Raw genomic sequence first — 22,965 nt, 5'->3', positions numbered from 1 at the left:
AAAAAAAATCTTCACTCCCCGGGATTACACATGACATGCGGCGACGACACTGGTTTGGGATCTAATGACCCGACACAATTATTAACTAATCACTTCGATAGATTATACAATCTCCCTGCCTCAGAGATTTTAAATTCGAGCAGCACTGCAGATCAGCCTGCACCCCTGCACAGTCACAAGGCGGCACGTCCAGAAAAACAATTCCACATTCTGTAGCATCACGAGACCAACGGGGGGCCGAACACACGTCAAACGCATCCGGTACACCCCCAAAACGGGCGTGGGCCCCGCCCCTCATTAAGGATCAGTTCCACTCGCAACACCGCCACCCTCCCTCTCCCACCGACCGTGGGGCCCACACCTCCCTGTCCCACCTGTCAGCCTCACGGCCCAACCCCGTAAAACCCTCCCCTATTTATACCGGGTGTTTTGGGAGTAAGCGAGAGATTGATTACGCATTATCACAGCGTGTTGTGTGTGTGCGCGCAAGTGTTGCGTTGCTCTCCTCCCGTTCCGTTTTGCGAGGCGAGGCGAGCGCGGAGATCCGCGGCGAAACGGCCAAGGCGAGGCAAGGACTCCCTCGGTTTACTACTCGTGGGTGTGTGATATTATTGCGCGGTATCTATCTCCCTCTCCTCTCTCTCGGCCTCTCTCCATTACTCGCCGCGTGCAATGGCGAGGCAGTGGTGGTAGTAGGCTGGTAGTGGTAGCGAAGACAGTGGAGTGGGCGGGCGAGTGCGGCGTCCGCGGGTGTGCTATTGCGGAATTGCTGCGCTCCGGTGGTGTCTGGTTTCCATGCGGCTGTGGTTGGGGCCGTGAGATCCGCAGCGATGTCGCGGGCGCTGTACCGGGGGGCGTCGGGGATCGGCGGCAAGCCGGCGGCGGGGTATGACGCGGCCGACGAGGCGCGGTACGACCCCAAGGAGCCCAGCGAGAACGGCATTGGCGGCGCCGGCGGGAGGGGGAGGAAGCGGCACCTCGCGGTGGCGGCGGTTAAGATCGGGGTCCTCGTGCTCGCGGCGGCCGCGCTCGTGGGGTCGGTGGCGTGGGCGGGGTCGCTGTACGCCGGGCGAGGGGCTGCCGCGGCTGCGGCCGCGGCCGCCGCCAGCCGTGGGTACCGCCGGCTGCAGGAGCAGCTGGTCACGGACCTGCTCGACATCGGCGAGCTCGCCGGCGGCGGGGTCCGCGCGCGGGAGGCGGAGGTGTGCGTTCCTGAGTACGAGAACTACGTGCCGTGCTACTACAACGTGTCCGACGCCGTCGACGTAGCGGATCTGGGCGGTGGCGTCGTGATAAGCTACGAGCGGCAGTGCTCGCGCGAGGGCAAAATCGCGTGCCTCGTCGCGCCGCCACGGAGCTACCGGATCCCCGTGCGGTGGCCGAGTGGCAAGGGGTTCATCTGGAAAGACAACGTGCGGATTAGCGGGCAGGAGTTCTCGTCGGGGAGCCTGTTCAAGAGGTGCGTGAGCAATTTATTTTCGTCGGGGAAATTCTGAGGTGATGGTTTGGTCTATAGGTTCTAATTTGGTGCTTTTCAATTGTGTATAGGATGATGGTGGAGGAGGACCAGATCTCATTCCCATCGGACGCACATATGGCTGATGGTGTGGAGGATTACGCACATCAGATTGCAGAGATGATTGGTCTGCGGAACGAGTTCAATTTCAATGAGGCCGGGGTGAGTTGTATCCCCTGTTTGAATCTATATGCCTTTAATGATTTGTAGCTTCATAGCTAATGAATGCACAACTAGAGCTAGCTAGTGCCTAGTAGAAGAAATAAACCACTGGAATTTATGCCTATGAAGGTGTTACTCTTCTGTAAACTACTAAATTTGATTCTTTGAAAGGCGGCATACTCTCTATTCCTTCTTGGCAACATCAAAGGAATTTCCTATGTAGTTTAATTGTATGCAGATTCTTGTAATTGCATAAGGAGGCTTTCATTATGTCCGTTGAAGATCTGTTCTGGATTTGCTGTTTTGTTAATCATAGATAAAGCAGTACATTTGACACTAAGAGCAAGGATAATAGTATAGCTCACATCCTACTATTAGCCATCTTAAAGCCAACATATATAATAGATTAGCTATAAGATTGGCTATAATTTTCTTCTCCTCTCTCTATCTCTCACTTATACATTTAATGTATTTATCTTGGAGATTGTGTTAAGCTGGCTCTTGCATGAGAGCTAACCCCCTTGATTTTTTGTTACCTCTCTCCTCCACATAAGCTCATAGTAGGCTTATAGCTCACCATTATACTTGCTCTAATATCTATTAATTTAGAATCAGGGAGCAAGTTCTGTATAACCACATAATCACTGTTTGTTTTTTCTCTGCATGAGTGTATTTCTCTTATTTGTTTACACCATGATCTCTTATTCAACAGCACTGGTTCATGGTGCCCTTTCCACTAGCGGCCCTCTAGAAATATTACATGGCAAGTGGGCTGACTGGAAAGTGCTGGTCTGTTTCTACTTAATCTGACCTTTGGAAACTATGCATGGCCAATGCCCTGGAAAGTGTATATCTGGGTTTCCTTTACTGTGCTACAAAAGTTTTCTGGTAGGACTGTAAGGCATCCACTATGATCCATTACAGAAGATAAAGTTAGAGATTATATTGCACTTCCTTTCTTGTTATGTTGGCGTGATGTTTTCTGCTGAAGTAATTTTCTAGTTTCTCACCATGGTTCACTAGTTCATCTTCGACTTTGCTATTATAAGGTTAGAGATAATTGCAATTGTTATCACATGCCTTTCTAATAGTGTTTCTTGCCATAACAATTTCAGGTTAGGACAGTTCTTGATATAGAATGTGGATTTGGTACCTTGGGAGCACACCTTTTTCAGAGAGATCTCTTGACCATGTGCATTGCTAACTATGAGGCGTCAGGCAGTCAAGTGCAAATAACACTAGAGAGAGGAATCCCTGCAATGATTGGTTCATTTGCATCGAAACAGCTTCCATATCCCTATCTTTCTTTTGATATGGTGCATTGTGCAAAATGCAATATTGAATGGGACAAAAATGGTATGCATAGTTTTTGTTCTTTCCTGTGTTCTAAATCTCATTGGTTGAAATGTTTTTTGTCAATCTAATTTTAGCCTTAATGTCCTTCATATCTGCCATCTTAGGTTAGTATCTGCACATGAAAAGGATTAAAAATTGATATAAAAATCTGACTGAACCAAATATTTAATAGCATACTGATATCTACCTGAAGTGATTTCATTTTAGTTAGTGATAAATGAGCAAATTCTGTTCTTGTCTTATTTTTGGATCACTTCAGTGAAGCTCCCGCCCTTGCAATTACCAATTTGCATGTATATATTTCTTACTCTTGAATGACAATCAAAATGTTGTTATCTTACTATTTATTTCCTTAATGTAATGTTGCAGATGGTGGTTTCTTGGTTGAAGTGGATAGATTATTAAGGCCCAGTGGATACTTTGTGTGGACATCAAGTCTGAATACACACAGGGCTTTGCGTGACAAAGAAAATCAAAAGAAGTGGAGAACCATTCGCGACTTTGCCGATAGCCTCTGTTGGGAGATGTTGTCACAACAAGATGAGACAATTGTGTGGAAAAAGACAAATAAATTGGATTGCTACAGTTCAAGGTATCATGTTGCAGTTTCGCATTATGTCTTATTTTGAATATAACCGCTTGCTGATAACTCCAAGTTGTATGATATGGCTAAATGATTAAAAACATGCTGAATTTGATGTGTTCTTTCACAGGAAATCAGGCCCTGTGCTTTGTACTCATGATCCAGAATCACCATATTACCAACCACTAAATCCCTGCATAGCAGGAACAAGAAGTCAGCGATGGATTTCCATTGAACATCGCACTACATGGCCTTCTCAGTCTAGGTTGAACTCAACAGAACTTGATATACATGGTAAGTGTCAGTCTAAATGCAACTGGAGAAAAATAACAAACAGAACTACAGACAAACAATATGGTGAAGACATGAATATTTCTAAATTGTTTCTCTGCCTTGTTGTTAGGGGTGCATTCAGAAGACTTTGCCGAGAATACTGCAAACTGGGACTCAATGGTGCGAAACTACTGGTCTTTGCTGTCTCCTCTTATATTTTCTGATCATCCAAAGAGACCCGGTGATGAGGACCCACAACCACCATTTAACATGCTAAGGAATGTTCTAGACATGAATGCTCATTTCGGTGGATTTAATGCTGCTTTACTTAAGGCTGGAAAATCTGTATGGGTGATGAATGTTGTTCCTACAAATGCTCCAAACTATCTGCCGCTAATTTTTGATCGTGGTTTTATTGGGGTTCAACATGACTGGTAAGTAATTGCCCTTGGCTCACAAGTTCTCTCTAATTTCCCCCTTTTTTAGGTGGTGTTGTATACGTTCTGCTTATTTGAAATTCCTATTTCTCTTTCTTTTGAAGTTGCATATTATAAACTATAAACACCATTAAACATAAACCTTTTAGCATGCTTAACGAAAATACTTTTCATGTAGAATAAGCATATGTAAATAACATTGAGATCAATGCAACATGCATGTGTAAGAACCTTTTTAGATTTGTAGTTATGTTGATCTGCTGATCACATACCTTCGATCGACTGATAAAATGTGAAACGTGTTTAGGTGTGAAGCATTTCCAACTTATCCAAGAACATATGATATGGTCCATGCTGATGGCTTTCTATCACTTGAGAAGCACCAAAAGCATAGATGTTCTACTCTTGATATATTCTTGGAAGTTGATCGCATCCTACGTCCAGAGGTAAGCAACCTTTTCTAATTATATACTCCGTACTGATTTTTGTAACATAATCATTTAATCATAAAAGTGGATCCGTAACTCGCATATAGATGTTCTAGTACATGTGTGCCAACAAACCACAACAAGTTATTGCTGGTTCAGAATAACCAAATGATTCATATGGTAGAGGACGCAAGTATGGTGTGTGTGCTGGTGATTGTTGGGTGTGTCCCCTTTATTGGTTATGTTGGTTTAGGATTTTCCTTTTTCTCTGTTACTTTCTCTCCCACTTTTTTTGTGTGCCAATTTTGGCACTGCAATGACTGTGTGCGCCCCTAGTTGGGTAGTTATTGTAGAGGTTGAGAGTTAACACTTCTATTGTATGAAACAAGTTAGTGCATTATTGCTTAATTATGCCGTACAGAAGTATTGTATTTATTTGTGCAAATATTGTGGCAACCCTGGTTGAAGACATTGTCATTTCTTGTAAAATAGTGCACGCTTAGTTTAGAATCAGCACCCGCCTTACATCCTTTATATTCGAAGCTGTACATGCATCAGTTATAAATTGATTTGTACTCTTATGTTGTCTAAATTTTAGCTACTTATTTGATGCCTATGCAGGGTTGGGTTATAATCCGTGACACTGCCCCTCTTATTGAAGCTGCAAGATCTGTTGTAACACAGCTCAGGTGGGATGCCCGTATTTTGGATCTTGACATAGCTAGTGATGAAAAACTTCTGGTCTGTCAGAAGCCATTTATTAGAAAACAATGAAAAGGACAGCTGACATGAGATATGAACTTATTCTTTACCACCTACATGGCTACATACTGTTAAAACTATTGTCCAAGAACAGTTGAGAACAGAATTCAGTTTCAACACTAGAGGCATGGTCAGCTAACTCGTCATGCATCGTCATGGAACCGCAAGGTGCCATTGGACTGATCGGACAAGTGCGTGCTGCAGAGAGGCCTGGTAGCTAAGCTTTCCAGGCCGAGGTTTTATTGCCAGGGTACAGAGATGAAGCCTTCAAAGTTATTTGAGTAGCACAAAGACTATATATTCAATAAAGGGATGATGCTGCGGTGTACATAATCGCGGCCAATGTGCCATATAGGTATAATTCATTTTTTCCCCTCACATTCTTCTTTTTGTAACGGTACTCATTTGTTTTGTATACCGATAGTCTGTAAATTCGTTGGTATCTATACCTGTCATCCCCGTGAAATCAAGATAAGTTATTCTCGAAATGAATGAGAAACAAAAAGAAAAAAAAATCCTTGCAGAGTTCCAATCGAATGTTCCCATATCCATTTCTCTATGTATATGGAATTTTTACTTTTGTCAGACACGGTGCTCTGTATGCTGTAAGGTTCAATTTGTTGACGAAGCCATCTTTGTGAATTGGTGGCATTCTGTTGTTTCAGCCACCCGTGATTCTATATGCATGGTGGAATTTCTTGTTCATCATGGTTGTTATTGTTACCAGCTGACACATCTATATGTCGTGATGACAGCGACATCCCATCCTAATGGACCTAAAATCCAACGGAATTGGCATCATGGCATGCTGATATCTCTTACAGACTGATAGTACTTAGTGGGGAGCAGATTAACAGGCTAGAGCAAATATCAACAAGCATCACAAATAAGACGCTACCCTCAAATGCAGATTGGGGAATGCACTCAACGCTGCTGAGTGCTCTCACTCATTCATACTTCCATTATTCGCTAGCGGATACAATCTTATTCGCGTGACAGAGACATACCACCTGAGACCAAAATGATTGCCCCATTCATTACTCGTCCTGTAGCTTAACCTCACTCAAATAAAGACTCTTTAGAACACAATAATTTATGTAATGTACAGGATTTGGTTCAATTCCTCTATAGTTTCTTCAATTTTCTCCGTTTTCAAAGAGAATTAATTTTGCAAATCTGAAACGAGCCACAATCCAAACATCAGACAACTCAGACTGGTGCTCTGGTTATATTCCAAAAACCCAACCACTTGGAGCAACTATATATAAAAAAAAGAGGGCATTATCGGTGTATAATAAGCAAGACCACATTGGAGACAAGTAATCAGTTCAGAACGTTGTACAATTGGGACTGAATGACTGGGACCGCATGCTCCTGTAGCTTAATCAATTTTAGGCAGCCTATCATGCTATTCTTTTGAGATATAAGGGCAAGTTTTATAGCGAGAATGATAGTCACCCTTAACCTAGTCCATATCAACAACTCATTAATTAAGAGGTAATATATATAACAAATTACCTCTAACACACTTATCTCAATACATCATATTAATTTTACTTTATCTCTTTTCTATTAATTTATTGGTCTCTTTTTTTCATCTCTCTTTTTATATCAATCATCCACCGTATCATGTGAGCTTATATGGCACCTAAAGACGCAAAAGAACCTTCACAACATGCAACCCTGCAAGTTGCATAGGTAGATTTCCCGGTGCCTGCTTGTCCGTGACTCAAATCACCCAAAACCCAATAGCAAATTGATGCAGCGAACGTCTCTTCTGCGTCAAGCCTACCCATCAACTGATTCGGATTTTGACTCGAGAGAAGGAAAAGAAAAACTGATGCTAGATGGGGGCAAGGCTACAGCCTCCTCCAAACCGCGTACCCGCGCCCGCGACTGACAATGACGGCGCTACTGACACGTGGATCCACCGGCGGCTTTCCACGATGGCCCACATGTCATACTCCGTAGGGTGCACCGCAATCCTTCATCACTCGTCCTCGTTACCGCAGCACGGTGGGCCCGCAATCCGCGGTCCAGACTGGCACGTGTAGGAGTATCCGCCGTCCGATCGTGATCGGACGGCTGAATGGTGATCCAGCCCGATAAAGCGGACGCCCGCAACGCAAGCCTCGCGTACCAACCCCACCCCCCACCCCCCAACGCCGGGCCGCCCATCGCAGCCCAAATCCCATGGCCGCCGCCGCCGCCGCAGCCGCCGCCGTGACCTCCCGGCGCTGAAGGCATCGTACGCGCCGCAGCAGCGGCCGCGCTCCAGGTCCCCCCCCAGATCTAGGATTGAGCGATCCCCTCCTTTTCCCCGCGGTCCCCCATGGCGACGCGGCTGCTATGTTGGACGGCGCTCCTCCTCCCCATCATCGCCGCCACCGCCGCCGCCTCGCCGCTTCCCGAGGCGTGCCCGGTGCCTACTGCGGCGGAGGAAATCCTTGGGCCTGGCGGCACATGCACGCCGCTGGATCGCCGCGGCGACCCTGTCGGCGTCATCGAGGTGAGCTGTTGCGATGGCGTGATATAAGTAACAACAGAATTTATTTGTTATATGCATACTGGTTTCCACCATGTTTAGCGATGCTATATGATCGTATTGTGCGAATCAAGGTAGACTGCCTATTTGCCTAAATGATTGATTGGTTAGTGTTTAAAGGGCGAATATTTGGGGTCCTGAGATTAGGAAGCTTTCTAGGGTTCATACCTATTCCAGTGGTGGTTCTGAGCCCCTGAGATTACGGGCGTAACTGAATCGATAGATTGTTACAGTGTTTAGCACCTTGCTCTGACGTCTATTCATTAATATATTGCTTATGCCAAAACAAGCGAAGGCCAATTTTATACCAGATTTTGTTTGCTTGCTTTGGAGATATAATCATGATTCGTTCCATGTTTGTACCACACACATATCCCTTCTGAAGCAGCCAAACTACCAAAGGTCTACTATATGTTGGGGTTCCAATCTGCTTTCATAAGCCTTTTTTCCGGCTATGAACCTTGGAAGCCATTTGCTTGTTTGATTAGTAGAAAATACAATACGAGTTCCTCTGCGGGCGGTATTTTGTTTGTCTTGTCATGTTTGGAGCTATGGTTCCCACATAAAATATCTGTAGCTTGACCCGCTTCTTGTTCTTTTGCATCAAAGCAAGCTCAAATTAGTTTTAACTGTTAGATAGTGATTATGGTATCTATTTCTCTCCGTCTTATATCTATTGTAGCTCTAAATGCCAAGCTGACTTTTAATCCTTGTCATCGCAGGGGGATGAGGTAACATTGGCGAAGGCCATTACTCTTCTTCACATGAACAAAGATGATTACATTGCTGTACTCTTCTATGCTTCCTGGTGCCCATTCTCACAAGAATGCAAGCCAAATTTTGAGATATTAGCATCTTTGTTCCCATCTATTCGGCATTTTGCGTTTGAAGAATCCTCAATCAGGCCAAGGTATGTTATGTGTGCCTCTGTGTAAATAAAAATGTGCCTCTTAGTGTAAGATGTTCTTTTGGTGAAATGTTAACTTGATTTTTGGAACTGCAGTATAATATCAAGATATGGGATTCATGGTTTTCCAACACTATTTCTCTTGAATTCAACTATGCGAGTGCGGTATCATGGACCACGGACTGTTAAGTCCCTGGCTGCTTTCTACCGTGATGTTTCAGGTGCGCCAATTATTACATGTGGAGTGTGGACTCTGTCTCTCTCTATCTCTCTCGTTTTGGTAGTTTTCTTGCACTTTCAAGATTCAACTGAGCAGTTGTGTTATGTATCATTAAATGAGCTTGTATTTTCTTAGCTCGGGTGTGACATGAACATATAAGGTATTTTTGTTCCAAAATTCATGTCCTGGTCTTTGGACTTCAGAATTTCCTTTCCTTAAAAAATGTTTGGTAGTTATCTCTGTTTCTCTATAAGTCATTTTCTAATGTTGAATTTATGTGATGAAGGTTTCGATGTTTCAATGACGTCAGAGGCCGTGCTACATTCAGTAGATGGTATTGAGCTTAAGAAGGATGCTGAACAGGAAAATTGTCCATTCTGGTGGGCACGCTCACCGGAGAAAATACTTCAGCAGGATACTTATCTAGCACTGGCAACTGCATTTGTAATCTTGAGGTTACTGTATCTTCTCTTTCCAAAGATAGGTTCCTTCGCCAAACGGGCGTGGAGGAGGCATACTCTTTTTCCAAACTTGGTGGGTGTGCATGAATATTTCTTCACCTACCTTGAACAAGCAAGACAGAAATTCTTTAGGTTATACCCTTCGAAGCGAGGGAATTTACAGGAAGGGGCCAGGAATGCCACTGCTTGGGCTTCCAAGTCATTAGCATCCGTCTCAATCGGAGAACCAAGCACTATTGGAAGGACAAACTCTACAAATGAGCTAAGATAAAGTGCAACTTTTTTGTCCGCAGGGATATTTGTACAGTAGAGTATCAGGATATGAACACTAAGAATCTGTTGTAACCGGCTTTGTTAGATATTGTAACATCCTTAGAATAATCACTTTTACCATTTCCCATTGTTACTTTCACTTCGGTTTATAGCTTTGCCTCTTGCCTAAATTCATACTCTTGGGAGTGTGTTGCAAAATATCTTTGTTATGTGAAATGTGTACATGGTCTCTGCAATCCCAAGTTGATGACATTTGAATCAAAGTATACTGCTGTCATGGAGATTTCTTGTGTGTCGCGCGCGGTATCAGACGTTTGATGCGTAAAAGGCGATCAGGAAGGGAATAAATTGTTGATCTGCTGGGTCGAATTTGTTACTTGGTACACTTCAAAAGAAAAAAAAGGAAGAAAGAAGACACTTTTGTTACTTGGTCAACAACACCGTATGTTTCCAGATCAAGTCAAATACTCAAAACAAAGAAAGGAATACTCAAATTGCAGGATACAGATGCCGAATACCAGCAAGACTTAACCATGCGTGGCATGAAACAAATATATAATTTGATTGATTTCAAATCATATGACGACCCAATCCAAAGATAAACTCTGGGAGTCTAACGTGGTGTAATGCACATGCCAAAACAAGAAATTCAGTACAATATGATGCAGATTGCTAGTGTCTACTGAGGGTAGTCTCAAGAGAACCATCAAGACACTGTTTGCAACTCAAACACTTTCCTTTTTTAAAAGAAGAGGAAAAATTTCTCAGCAAACAATCCAATTCCCGGCATCCACAATTCCACATAGGAACAACTCCCTGGTTTCTCTGTCAAAAACGCCCTAACTCCACAGCCTATCTCAACCTGAACCATCTCGGCGTAACAGCGGCTCACTCGCAGCTCGCTGACGAACGAATGCTGAAAAACGAATGACAACATATATCCACATAAATCCTGTTCACTACAAGTCTGCACTCCCTATTGTCATGAATCTTATTCCATATCAAATTCGGCACATCAGTACATACAAATCACAAAGATCAACATCTGCTCTCTTTTTTTTTTTGCCGGAATGACCGAAGGAGGTCATTCAATGTAATTAAGATAGGAAGAAAATGTTACAAGAAAAATTTTATATCGACAGCTGGCTGTAAGAAAAGTTTTACATCGACAGCTGGCTGTCGAGGAAGGATATGCACCAGAGCACACGCCCCGAACCATGTGCCAACCACCCAAACACACGCTATAGAGAGGGAAGCCAAGCTCCGAATCAGCCATCGCTATGCGAGACCGATCTGCTCTCTTTTTTCTGAGTGTTGGCAGAAAGGTAGGTGTCTTCAACTCTACATCAAGTTGGTATATAGTTAACTCTCCTGTTCTTCGCGTTCCCAAGGAATACTCTCACAGTCGGATACTCTACTAGGATGATCAGGACAGTCTATAAGGTTTATCTTGAGTGTTTTCTGCTTGTCATCATCTGAAGGCACATGAAGATGAGCCTCCATGACAAGTATGTCCCAGTCATGATGCCGTAGGAAAGAGAGTACACCATCGTCTGCAGAACAAAAGACAATGTACTGAGCTTTCCAGAGCCTTCTTCGATAGGAACTAGTTGAGTTCAATTGCTTAAAAGAAAATGGATGTCTTAAAAACTACACATAAAGAAGTAAAGAACACGAATGATTAAATATATGTAGTTTGAGGAATATGAATTAACCTCCATTCCGAATAGCTTTGAATTGAAAAATTCCTGAGCCCTGTGGCCCAGACACTGGGAATGTACATGATACAGATCTTCGTCGATGACCCACAGCAAGAGATGCATCATACCATGGTCCTCTTACTATAGGCACCCCAATTGCTTCTACAACTTCTTGGTTCTCGGTAGCCTTTTTAATTGCCTTACTGAAAGCATTCACAATTGCAGGTATCACATACTAAGAGAACAGGAAGTGAATCATAGTGTGATAATAAGTCATGCATATTTTTTTCAATTTTAACAAGGAAACTGTCGGTGAAGTGGGCCCGGGGTATGCGGAATAAGGGGAATTTACCTTCCCATCCTGGCGCATGACCTACAGCATGGCTCTCCGTACCCCGCGGGTCGTAGGAGCGGTCGGGGGGCCTCGGGGTGCCATGTCATGCCCGTTTTGCCCCAAGGCCTCGGGGTGCCACGTCATGCCCCTCGGGCCCTCGCGCCGTTTTGCCCCGAGGCCTCGGGGTGCCACGTCATGCCCCGAGGCCCCTCGCGCCGTTTTGCCCCGAGGCCCCCGCCTGTCCGCCATCTGGCGGGGGGAGCGAGCAGGGAGGGAGCCCAAGCCGAGCCTCCTTTAATGAACGTAGCGCCTCAACTGCCCCATGCCGCATTCAATGCGGTAGGGGCAGATGTGCGGCGTGCGCGACTGGTGCGCGGCGGACAGGCATGACCGGTCTGTGACCGGCCTGTCACCAGTCACATCTGACTGGGCAGACAGCCGTGCCCCCACGTTGCATCTATCTCCGGCGGAGTGGAGGCAGGTATGACCCGTCCCATCGAGAGGGTCATTCAAAATCCTCCCCGTCAGAGGACGGCCACCACAATTCTTCATCCATTAATGGGAGATTGATAGGGGTGTCCCCCGTGTCAGACAAGGGACGGCGCTGGGCCCCACTCAAAGGCAAACCGTGGCTTAGCTTCCAAGCTAAGGCACAAGACATGTAATTAATATAGAGAATATTTTCCCTTCTCCCTAGGTAGATCTCATAGCATGTGTGGTATCCCCTTAGAATATAAAAGGAGGGCCATACCTAGTGGAGAGGGGGATCGGACTCTGGATCCAGGGGAGATAGCTTCTCTAACTCTAGCTTGTACATCTGAGATTCGGAGGCTTCCCGAGCACAGAAGAATCATCATACAAACAGGAGTAGGGTGTTACGCTTCACAGCGGCCCGAACCTGTATAATCTTATTGTGCGCATACTAGCAGATAATTTAGGGGGCGAGTACGTGACTTCCAGAGGCGAGCCTTTTCCCCTGGCCGAACTCACAAAAGGGGGATCCCACGATTTCCCGCTCGAGAGGATCACTCCTCAACAGCTGGCGCGCCAGGTAGAGGGATTTCGCGCGCTTCGAAAGGAGGTCGTTTCCTTCCGCCCCAAGTCTTCCTCCGGCCCCGACGATTATGGTCGAGGTTTTAGAGGAAGAGGTGGAGGCGCACACCCCCACCCCTTCCGGGAGTGAAGGTGCCAGCAGGAGTCGCAACCCGCGTCACCGCAGACGCGGCTCGCGGACTCCACCCCCCCGCGGAGGGAGATTCCCGATCGATCGGGAGGCTCGGCCCTCTCCCCGCCTCCGGACGGGGGGAGGCTACGGCACGTCTGAGCGCGCCGCCGCCTGACCTACCACGACGGCAGCTCGCCTCAGGGCGCGCTTCAGGCGGCGGGAGCCCTCCTGCGCCATCCTCCGGTGGACGTGGATCCGGAGGCCCTCGTCCAACGATGGTTGGACGACGTCGCCAACTTGGTCACCACTGCCCAGCGGCAGTTGGCCGCGAGTGGCCGTTCCGCCGCCACAGGTACGTCACGTACCTCCACCGCCCTCTCCTCATCAGCAAGGAGAAGGGCCCGTCGGACAGCCACAACCTCGAGGCGATCTGCGACCCCAACGTCGTCAGGGGTCTCGGAAAGCCAGAGGCGTCACGATGGCCTGTACGGGGGGGCAGGACGCTCGAGTCAACATTGAGCGTCGTCGAGACGAGCGCCTCCTCGTCTCGAGTGCCGCGTTCCTCCTCGCGCGGCGGCCCGCCCCTCACATCCACCCCAGGGGGAACTGGTTGACGGGCCTTCGTGGCGAGTCTCCGGAATGTCCGGTGGCCCCCGAAGTTTCGCCCCAACCTCACGGAGAAGTATGATGGCAGCATTAATCCCTCCGAGTTCCTCCAGATCTATACCACGATCATCGTGGCGGCGGGAGGGAATGACCGGGTCATGGCAAATTATTTCCCCATGGCTCTTAAGGGTCAGGCGCGCGGATGGCTTATGACCCAGCCCCCCGACTCCATCCACTCCTGGGAGGACCTGTGCCAGCAGTTTATCACAAACTTCCAGGGCACATACCCCCGTCCGGGGGAGGAGGCGGACCTACATACCCCCAGCCCGCTCTAATGACGAGGGCCATGTCCTTGCGGCCGATGGGCCCTCGCGGGCCCCGTGCAAGGAAAAGGCCACCAACGGCAAGCCGAGCTCTACCGCCCCTTCCGGTGAGGGTCGGTCGGCGGACAAGTGGTGCTCGGTGCACAATACTTATCGGCAAAATCTTGCCGACTGCTGCTCGGTCAAGAACTTGGCCGAGCGGTTTCGGAAAGCCGATGAGGAGAAGCGGCAGAGTCGACGGGAGGGCAAAGACCCCGCGACCCCCGCCAATGATCGGCGGGAGAAGTCTAAGAAGAAGTCCCCCGCCGACGATGGCGATGACAGCGAGGGTCTGGAATTCCAGATACCTCAGGGAACTGTCGCCACTCTCGATGGGGGGGCTTACGCTCACACATCCCGTCGTGGAATCAAGGCCATGAGGTGTGAGCTTCTGGCCACCGTCCCGACTCACGAGGCGGCACGAAAGGCGCGTTGGTCGGAGGTGAAGCTCACCTTTGAAGAAGCACGGAGATTCGTGGCTTGAAGAATTGCCCGCCGTGCTCTGGGCAAACCGGACCACTCCAAGTCGCACCACAGGAGAAACCCCCTTTTTCCTGGTGTATGGCACCGAGGCGGTCCTGCCATCGGAGCTTTCACTGGGTTCACCTCGTGTCGCGCTGTACAATGAGGCCACTCAGGATGTCCTCCGCCGCGACAATCTTGACTACTTGGAAGAAAGGAGGAGGCGCGCGGCCCTGCGGGCAGCGCGTTATCAGCAAAGCCTGCGGCGCTATCACCAGCGCCACATCCGGGCCCGATCACTACAAGTTGGCGACCTCATCCTACGCCGCGTGCAGTCGCGCTTGGGGCTGAGCAAGCTCTCACCAATGTGGGAAGGGCCATACAAAGTGATCGGGGTTCCCCGGCCAGGCTCTGTTCGGTTAGCCACGGACGACGGCACGGAGCATTTCTTGTTTGCTTTCCATGGAATATCGAACACCTCCGCCGCTTCTATCCATAGCGTCGCATTTCTTGTTTGCTTTCCGGGAGCTCGGGCCAAGCCTCGCACAACCCTTCGGCTTGCGCGGACTTGGCTGGGGGCTACCACCGTGCAGGACTTTGCATCTTTTTCCCTTTCCAAACAATAAATTCGGTGGACGCCGCTACGCACCCTTTTTTCTGCCCTTTCCTCTGGCTCGTCCTGGTTCAAAGGATAATTCGCGCTTGCTCCGGACCCTAAGTGGCGTTGGACGACCTGAAAACCGCCGAAAGGGAGCCCGAGCGCGGGCAGCGCCCCGGGCTGCGGCGAACCCCGGGAGCTCGTAAGGGCCTACACACGGCCGACCCCGACCCCCGGTCGTCGTAGCCTCGGTCTGGCCAGACCCGCCGGGCGGCTCCCTCGGGGCTGTAGCCTCGCCCCTTACCATTTAGGTTCCACGGGCTAAGCGCGAGTTTACCTTTTCGCAAGGACGAGCCCAGGGGGGGAAGGGGTAAAAACAGCTATTCAATCATAGGGAATTTAATTGAATATTTTTGCTCTTGTTTTTCTTCTTTGTGTGCCGCAGGCATTTAATGGAGAAAGCGAAAGGGTAGACAGTGTGAAGAAGAAACTTTATTTACAGGTAAGAAGGCACGATGGCCTAAAGATAAGAGGTGTCCGATGCAGGCACATAACAAAAGGAAGTTAAAAGCGGGGATAATCACGGAGTGCCCAAGCTCCCGAGGCCGGCGCCGCTGACCACGTCGTCCCAATCCTCGCCACCAATGTCATCACCACCGTCTCTGCTCCCGCTCCCCTCGTCTTCGCTCCGGTTTTTCTTCTTTGTGTGCCGTAGGCATTTAATGGAGAAAGCGAAAGGGTAGACAGCGCGAAGAAGAAACTTTATTTACAGGTAAGAAGGCACGATGGCCTAAAGATAAGAGGTGTCCGATGCAGGCACATAACAAAAGGAAGTTAAAAGCGGGGATAATCACGGAGTGCCCAAGCTCCCGAGGCCGGCGCCGCTGACCACGTCGTCCCAATCCTCGCCACCAACGTCATCACCACCGTCTCTGCTCCCGCTCCCCTCGTCTTCGCTCCCGCTCTCATCGTCCGAGGCAAGCCCGGAGGTGAACCGAGGGGCCGACCCCTCGAAGTTAGAGACAATCGCGTCGGCCGCCTCCCGGACTTGCTCCCGAGCCCCGGCCTCGGTTCCTGGGGGGAATTCCTCGAGCGCGCGCCATGGGGCGAAGTCGGGGTCGCGGGCTTGGTAGCTGGCGAGGACTAATTCCACCGCGGCTCGCGCCAACGAAGCCGACGACGACTTGATGGTCTTGCCGACCTCTTCCTCCAGCCTCTCTAGGTCAGCCGCCAGCCCATCCAGCCGGAGCGCGAGTGCCGACTGAGTGGGCGGGAGCTTCCTGTCCTGGCGTACGGAGATGCCTACTCGGCGCCCTGTGCGCTCCAGCCGAGCGACGGCATCGGAGAGTTGCCCGGGCCCGATCTCGTTGGTAAGGCGAAGGGCCGCAATCTCCCCAGCTTGATCTTGCACCAGGCGCCCTAGGTCAGCAAGAGCGCTCTGAGCCGCGGCAAGCTGGCTCGCCAACTCCCTGCCGCCGGGCTGGCCGCCCGCCGCCAGGGCCTTCTCCCGGGCCTCCAGCTCAGAAGCCCTTGCCGCCAACGCCGCGCACTCGGCTCGAACGCTCTCCAAATGCCGAGCCTCGCTCCCGGCGACAGCCTCCTCGCGTTTCGCGAGTTGCTCGCACAGCCGGCACGCCGCCACCTCACGGCGGCTCACCTCGGCCTCGCGTTTGGCGAGCGCAGAGTCCCGTGCCCGGCACGCCTCTTCCTGGAGCCTTAGCTCCTCCGAGCGACGGGCCGCCGAAGCCTTCGTGGCAAGGGTGGTCCGGTCGCGCTCAGCTACGACCTCCTCGCGGAGACGAAGGGAGGTCTCCGCCTCCGCCGCCGCCCTCTCGTGGGTGGCCAAGGTGGACTCCCGCTGGTCTAGCACACGCGCTCGCTCCTCCAGCGCCCGAGCCAGCCCCTCCAGCTCCCGGGCTCGCTGCGCTTGCTCTTGGCTGCGCGCGTCCTGCTCGCGTTGTTTCGAGTCGAGAACCTCGATTCGCCGACGAATCGTGGCCTCAAACTCTTGCGCAGAACGGGTGCGCTCGTCCAAGGCCTTGCGTTTGGCCTCGAGCGCCGCCGTCCGAACCCGCAGCGAGGCGTCGGCCTCCGATGCCCGCCGCTCTTGGGCGGCAGCCGCCTCAAGGACACCGCGGGCGTTTTCGGCCCTCTTCGCTAGGTCCTCGGCATGGGCGTCGTACTGCAGGCGGATGTCGTCTAGCGCCTCATCCAGGACCCTTGAGGCGATCAGTGCTGTTTGCCGCTCTTCCTCCGTCTCCCGCATGACAGAGTCCAGTGCTTCCTCGCGCGCCTGGATCTCTGCCAGTTGGGCTTGGCGCATCTTGCGCCCCACTTCTACCATGACGTCCACAGCGCGGCGCCCCTCGTCAACCCGCGCGCGGTCCGCCGCGAGCTACGCCCACTCCGCCTCCAGGGCCGCCCGCTCCTCTGCCAGGGCTTGAACCTGAGTGTTGAGCCCCTCCCGGACAGTGGAGTCGGCGGCGGCGAGCACCTGCAAGAGTGGTTCCATGCTTGCCGGGGTCGGAGAAGAGAAGGTTGCGGTCCGCCCTCGAGACGACGGGGTGCTACTGGATCCCCCGCGGGACTGGGGGCTGCTCTCAACCCCCCTCCCGCGTGGCCAGCCCCGAGGGCGCCCCAAACGCAAGGGGGAGCGGCTGTCTCTCTCACCCCCTGTTTCGGGCCCTCGGGCAGACTCAGCCTCGGCCTCGAGCTCGGGCCTGCCCCCAGCTTCAGCCTCGGCCTCGGGCTCGGGGCTACCTCCAGCCTCGGCTCCTGGGCCGCGACCCCCCTCGGCCCCCTCTCCAGGACGGCGCTTCGCGCGGGTCTGTCCCTCGGAGCTGCCCCCGGGGGGGACACCGCCACCGCTATCGCCTGTGGCAGGTCATGCTCCGGCTGAGGTGGACCCAGAGCCAGACCCGGCGTGCGGCCCGTGGGCCCCGCCGGAAGGCCACGAAGGCCCCGCAGCGCCGGATCGGCCGAGCCCGGGCCGCTCCGGTCGCTCGGACTTCGACCCCTGCAAAGGGTCGGACGCGACACCCCCTGGGAAGGAATCTCGCTGCAGAAGATCCCTGATCGCGTTAACAAAGGAAAAGAAGAAGAAGCAACAAGGGGCCGAGATGAGTAAAGAGCACCGAGGCGGATGCCGGCAATCGTGCCTACGGGGGGAGGGGGCGGTTGAAGGTCCACTTCGGGGGCTCGATAAAGCTCCCTCAGCACGGCTCTGTCTGGCCTATCTTCCGGAGCCGCTTCTTCTTCGGCCCAACTTCGGGTGCAACAGGGCGCTTGCGCCCCGCCGGTGGTCAGTCCGCCGTGCGTTTGGCACCCCCTCCGCGCGGGGGAGAGGGCGGTCGGGATTCGGTCGTTTTTCGCTTCCCTCTCGGGTCGCTGGCCGAATCTCCCCCCGGCCCGCGGCTCGGGCCGGGGGCCCTAGAGCTGCCACCCCCGCCGGGGCCGCTGGCCCGACTCCCGCCTGCGGTTGCGCCGCTGCTGCCCGCACCAACGACACCCCCACCTGCGCTGCTCCGACGGGACCGATCCCCGTCGGCGCCGACGGCCGACATTACCGCCAGGATTCTCTCCCGGTCGCGGTCGCTGCAGAGGGAAGGATTCCGTCTGGGATCAATGTTTGCTCGGCGGAGTCCAGACCCAACACCCGCCGAATCACCGTCTTCGCGTCCTCCTCGCCCCAGTCCCAACGCTCGCCCACATGAGTGCGCATGGGATCGTTGGGTCCAGTATACTTCCACGCTTCGCGGGATCGCTCTTGGAGAGGCGCAATGCGGCGGCAGAAGTAATCACCAAAGACTATCGCCCCCGTAAGGCCCTGGCTTCGCAGGCCCCTGAGGCGGTCCCGCACGGCGTCGTACTCCTCGCCCAGCTCCGAAGCCGCCAACCATGCGGCGGATCGTTCGGGAGGGCCGGCGGGGAGTCGAAGTCGCGGGTGGTCCGGCAGCGCGGTGTAGAACCAGTCCTTCTTCCAGTCCTCCCACTTCTTGTGGAGATGACTCTCAATGTATTGCCCCACCGTGCCGGGCTGGGGCTGGAAGTAGCATCCCCCCACCACCGCACCTTGCAGCAGCTGCGGAACGAAGAAGAACTGGAACAGTCGCATCGTCGGCCGTACCCCAACGAACATCTCGCACAGATGCACGAAGATGGCCAGCGTCATCACGGCGTTGAGTGCGAGATGCAAGGCGTGGATCTCATAGAAATCCAAAACCTCGTGGAAGAACCTGGAGAATGGCGGGACCAACCCCGCCATGGCGAAGGACAGGAGGTGCACGGATCGCTCTGGGTACCGCGGTCGCAGTTGTGACTCCCCCGCCCTCATGGCGGTCCCCTCCGGCATGATCTTGCAGGGGAGGCTAAGGTGCCTATCCGCCGTGATGCGCGATGCCGGAAGCACAGCGTCGCCAGCATCTTGGGCCATGATGATTGGCGGTGGAACGACGAGGGGCTTGGTGTGTGGAGTAGCGTGGAGTGGCAAGAGCGTAAGGGCTTAGGGAGCGAGAGTGCGGGTGAGCAGTCGGAGAAAGGTAGGAGGCGAAGTCCCCGCCTCCATATCCTTTTATCCCTGCCTCGCCCGCGCCCGCCTCCTCGTTTCACGCCCTCACGATTGCCCCCATGATTCCTGCACCTGCAGTTGCCTCATCGTTTCCCGCGACCACTCATCACGCCGCTCACTGAATCCGTGCCCCGCATTTAGTGCGCCTGTCAGCGGCGCACTCGGCGTAGGGCGTGCGACGTTCACAGGCGCAGACTAGGCGGGCCGCCGTCAGTGTCGCCGCGTATATGGCGGACGAGGAGAATCGAGGTGTGGTCCAGCCGACCCCCCGATTCTCGTGCCTAAAGAACCTCCATCATCAGCGCGGTTAGTAGCGGACAAATCGCCGTTATTATCAGCACGCCAATCTGGCCGCTCGGCAGCGTTCGTTTAGATTCTCCGCCGGGCCCACAACCACAGCTTAGGAGGTCAAGAGGTGCCACGTCAGACCAACCTCAGGAGGCCAGCGTCCGACGCGGTGCCGGGGGCTACTGTCGGTGAAGTGGGCCTAGGGGTATGCGGAATAAGGGGAATTTACCTTCCCATCCTGGCGCATGACCTACAGCATGGCTTTACCCCCGTACCCCGCGGGTCGTAGGAGCGGTCAGGGGGCCTCGGGGTGCCATGTCATGCCCCCTCGGGCCCTCGCGCCGTTTTGCCCCGAGGCCTCGGGGTGCCACGTCATGCCCCTCGGGCCCTCGCACCGTTTTGCCCCGAGGCCCCCGCCTGTCCGCCATCTGGCGGGGGGAGCGAGCGGGGAGGGAGCCCAAGCCGAGCCTCCTTTAATGAACGCAGCGCCTCAACTGCCCCATGCCGCATTCAATGCGGTAGGGGCAGACGTGCGGCGTGCGCGACTGGTGCGCGGCGGACAGGAATGACCGGTCTGTGACCGGCCTGTCACCAGTCACATCTGACTGGGCAGACAGCCGTGCCCCCACGTCGCATCTGTCTCCGGCGGAGTGGAGGCAGGTATGACCCGTCCCATCGAGAGGGTCATTCGAAATCCTCCCCGTCAGAGGACGGCCACCACAATTCTTCATCCATTAATGGGAGATTGACAGGGGTGTCCCCCGTGTCAGACAAGGGACGGCGCTGGGCCCCACTCAAAGGCAAACCGTGGCTTAGCTTCCAAGCTAAGGCACAAGACATGTAATTAATATAGAGAATATTTTCCCTTCTCCCTAGGTAGATCTCGCAGCATGTGTGGTATCCCCTTAGAATATAAAAGGAGGGCCATGCCTAGTGGAGAGGGGGATCGGACTCTGGATCCAGGGGAGATAGCTTCTCTAACTCTAGCTTGTACATCTGAGATTCGGAGGCTTCCCGAGCACAGAAGAATCATCATACAAACAGGAGTAGGGTGTTACGCTTCACAGCGGCCCGAACCTGTATAATCTTATTGTGCGCATACTAGCTGATAATTTAGGGGGCGAGTACGTGACTTCCAAAGGCGAGCCTTTTCCCCTGGCCGAACTCACAAAATGGGGATCCCACGATCTCCCGCTCGAGAGGATCACTCAACAGAAACCTATGTTCCTATGCCTCTATAATATCATTATTAGGGTAGCAGAGCTAGGTGACAGATAAACAATGTAAAATGAAACAGAGCTGGTGTTCATATCAATAATTTACAACTCATGTAGCATGATGTAAAAAACAATCCGATATTCACTTGCATGATCTGTTTTACAAGGCAAATATAAAAGACCCGAATATACCAGGCACATAATATGTAGAGATATTTAATCGCAGTAGTTTTAATTCTGGGGAGATATATATGTGGCAAAATTCAGGGAACAAGAGAGGCTGGGAGGGAACTTTAAAATTCAAACTCTGTGAAGGTGCCGAGACTGCTCATTATATCATGTCCCAGCTTCTGGGAGGGCTCTTTATGGCGCATTTATGCTGGTTTGTGTTGTACTGTTGTGGAGGAGGCACTTGGATAATTGTGACCAGCCAAAATAATGAATATCTATTCTTTGGGCTAAGCTTCTAGTTGTTAGATGATGAGGGATACTCGAAACAACATGGTTTTAAGTTTTAACAATAAGATCTTGCTACCCCCCTCATATGTATAAACTACTCTTAGTATCCATGTAACAGTGGTAGATTCTTGTGAAGATACCTGGGAAAATTGGCTGTGGACAGAATAAGGAAAGTTGTCCTCAGCTCTAAGATGTACCAGAGATTGGAGTGGAGGAGTCCTGAGGACTACATACTGAGTGCACATTTGGTTGACCATGATAATGCCTCTGTTTGAGATAAGTTGTGTAATTTGCTTGAGAGCTTAATGAAATCATTAGGGCTATATTATCTACCTTCCTTTCTTGCTATCTCCCTTCGTTTCTATCTTCTGTTAGTACCTACAGGAGACTTTGCTGCCTATTGTAGATTTGTTATAACGAAGTTACTCATAAGAAGCTGGGTAATACTACAGTCTAAAGTTTCCAATTAAACTAAAAAAATGTCGAACGCAGCTAAGATCCTAATCAGAAGAAAGTTGCAAAACAGACATAGTAACCAAACAACAGGACTTCTTCTGACATAATATCCTTCAACACAGTTACTGCCCTACTGGTTATATGTTGCATGGATAGTACTGATGCTCAAGCATCAGTGATTCTAAAGAGGAACACCTTAAAAAAAATGCACGAACTTGATAAACAGATAAAGAATGGCGGGATGGAAGAAAGGGAGAGAAATATGACCTGCTGCATCCATGGAATATAGCAAGGTCGTTGAGGGCGCTAAGCGCGACGCCGCCAGCGATGCTGATAACCCCAATCGACACGATCCTCCGGATCCGTGACCTCTTCCCGCCACCAGTGGCACCTCCATTTTCTCCGGTTTTCGCCGCAGAGAAGGAGCTGAATCGGGACGCCACAATGCACACGGCAGATAGAGAGGTCAGATCAGGTGGATGAGTCCATGGGAGGGGAGGGAGAGGTCGGAGATGGTTACCGGTGGGGAAGGAAACTCGTCTCGCATGGAGATGCCCGCGCCCGAGGGATACAGCCGGATCCGCGGCCGGCGGCGAGCAGGCGGAGTGTTCCGGCGAGCTTTCTCACTCCCGCCGCCGCCGCCGCCGCCATTTTCCTTTTAATTATTTTCCTCTCTCTCCTCTGATCTCTCCATCAGGTCTAATTTTTGGAAGGTGACGTCAAACAGGAAGCGCAAATCAGCCCAAGCCCAAGAGTCATCGGAACAAAATTTGGATCATGATCCAATATGAGGTCCATTTTGGCCCAATAAAATACGGATCGCAACCA

The 22,965-nt window shown here is 51.6% G+C and overlaps 4 protein-coding genes across 4 annotated transcripts; 2 read left to right on the top strand and 2 right to left on the bottom strand.

Annotated features, from left to right (window-relative positions):
- Positions 1-460: 460 nt before the first annotated feature.
- LOC127762945 (probable pectin methyltransferase QUA2) lies at positions 461-6,185 on the top strand. The gene is made up of 8 exons (XM_052287490.1): positions 461-1,459; positions 1,549-1,678; positions 2,794-3,034; positions 3,404-3,626; positions 3,748-3,911; positions 4,021-4,324; positions 4,635-4,773; positions 5,377-6,185. The coding sequence occupies exons 1-8, from the start codon at positions 831-833 to the stop codon at positions 5,527-5,529; spliced, it is 1,983 nt and encodes a 660-aa protein (XP_052143450.1). The 5' UTR covers positions 461-830; the 3' UTR covers positions 5,530-6,185.
- A 1,483-nt stretch (positions 6,186-7,668) lies between these two features.
- LOC127762955 (5'-adenylylsulfate reductase-like 3) lies at positions 7,669-10,121 on the top strand. The gene is made up of 4 exons (XM_052287500.1): positions 7,669-8,026; positions 8,785-8,972; positions 9,066-9,190; positions 9,476-10,121. The coding sequence occupies exons 1-4, from the start codon at positions 7,850-7,852 to the stop codon at positions 9,919-9,921; spliced, it is 936 nt and encodes a 311-aa protein (XP_052143460.1). The 5' UTR covers positions 7,669-7,849; the 3' UTR covers positions 9,922-10,121.
- A 781-nt stretch (positions 10,122-10,902) lies between these two features.
- LOC127762958 (uncharacterized) lies at positions 10,903-22,826 on the bottom strand. The gene is made up of 4 exons (XM_052287502.1): positions 22,658-22,826; positions 22,405-22,563; positions 11,639-11,826; positions 10,903-11,476 (listed from the first exon to the last, which is right to left on the bottom strand). Exons 1-4 carry the CDS (start codon positions 22,786-22,788, stop codon positions 11,286-11,288), a joined length of 669 nt encoding a protein of 222 aa, XP_052143462.1. The 5' UTR covers positions 22,789-22,826; the 3' UTR covers positions 10,903-11,285.
- On the bottom strand, positions 11,833-17,512 carry LOC127762948 (uncharacterized). Its single transcript, XM_052287492.1, has one exon. The coding sequence runs from the start codon at positions 17,492-17,494 to the stop codon at positions 16,001-16,003; it is 1,494 nt and encodes a 497-aa protein (XP_052143452.1). The 5' UTR covers positions 17,495-17,512; the 3' UTR covers positions 11,833-16,000.
- Positions 22,827-22,965: the final 139 nt, after the last annotated feature.

The sequence above is a fragment of the Oryza glaberrima genome, chromosome 2 (assembly GCF_000147395.1).
Source record: "Oryza glaberrima chromosome 2, OglaRS2, whole genome shotgun sequence".
In the NCBI taxonomy this organism is placed as follows: domain Eukaryota; kingdom Viridiplantae; phylum Streptophyta; class Magnoliopsida; order Poales; family Poaceae; genus Oryza; species Oryza glaberrima.
This window is presented reverse-complemented; position numbering and strand designations above follow the sequence as displayed.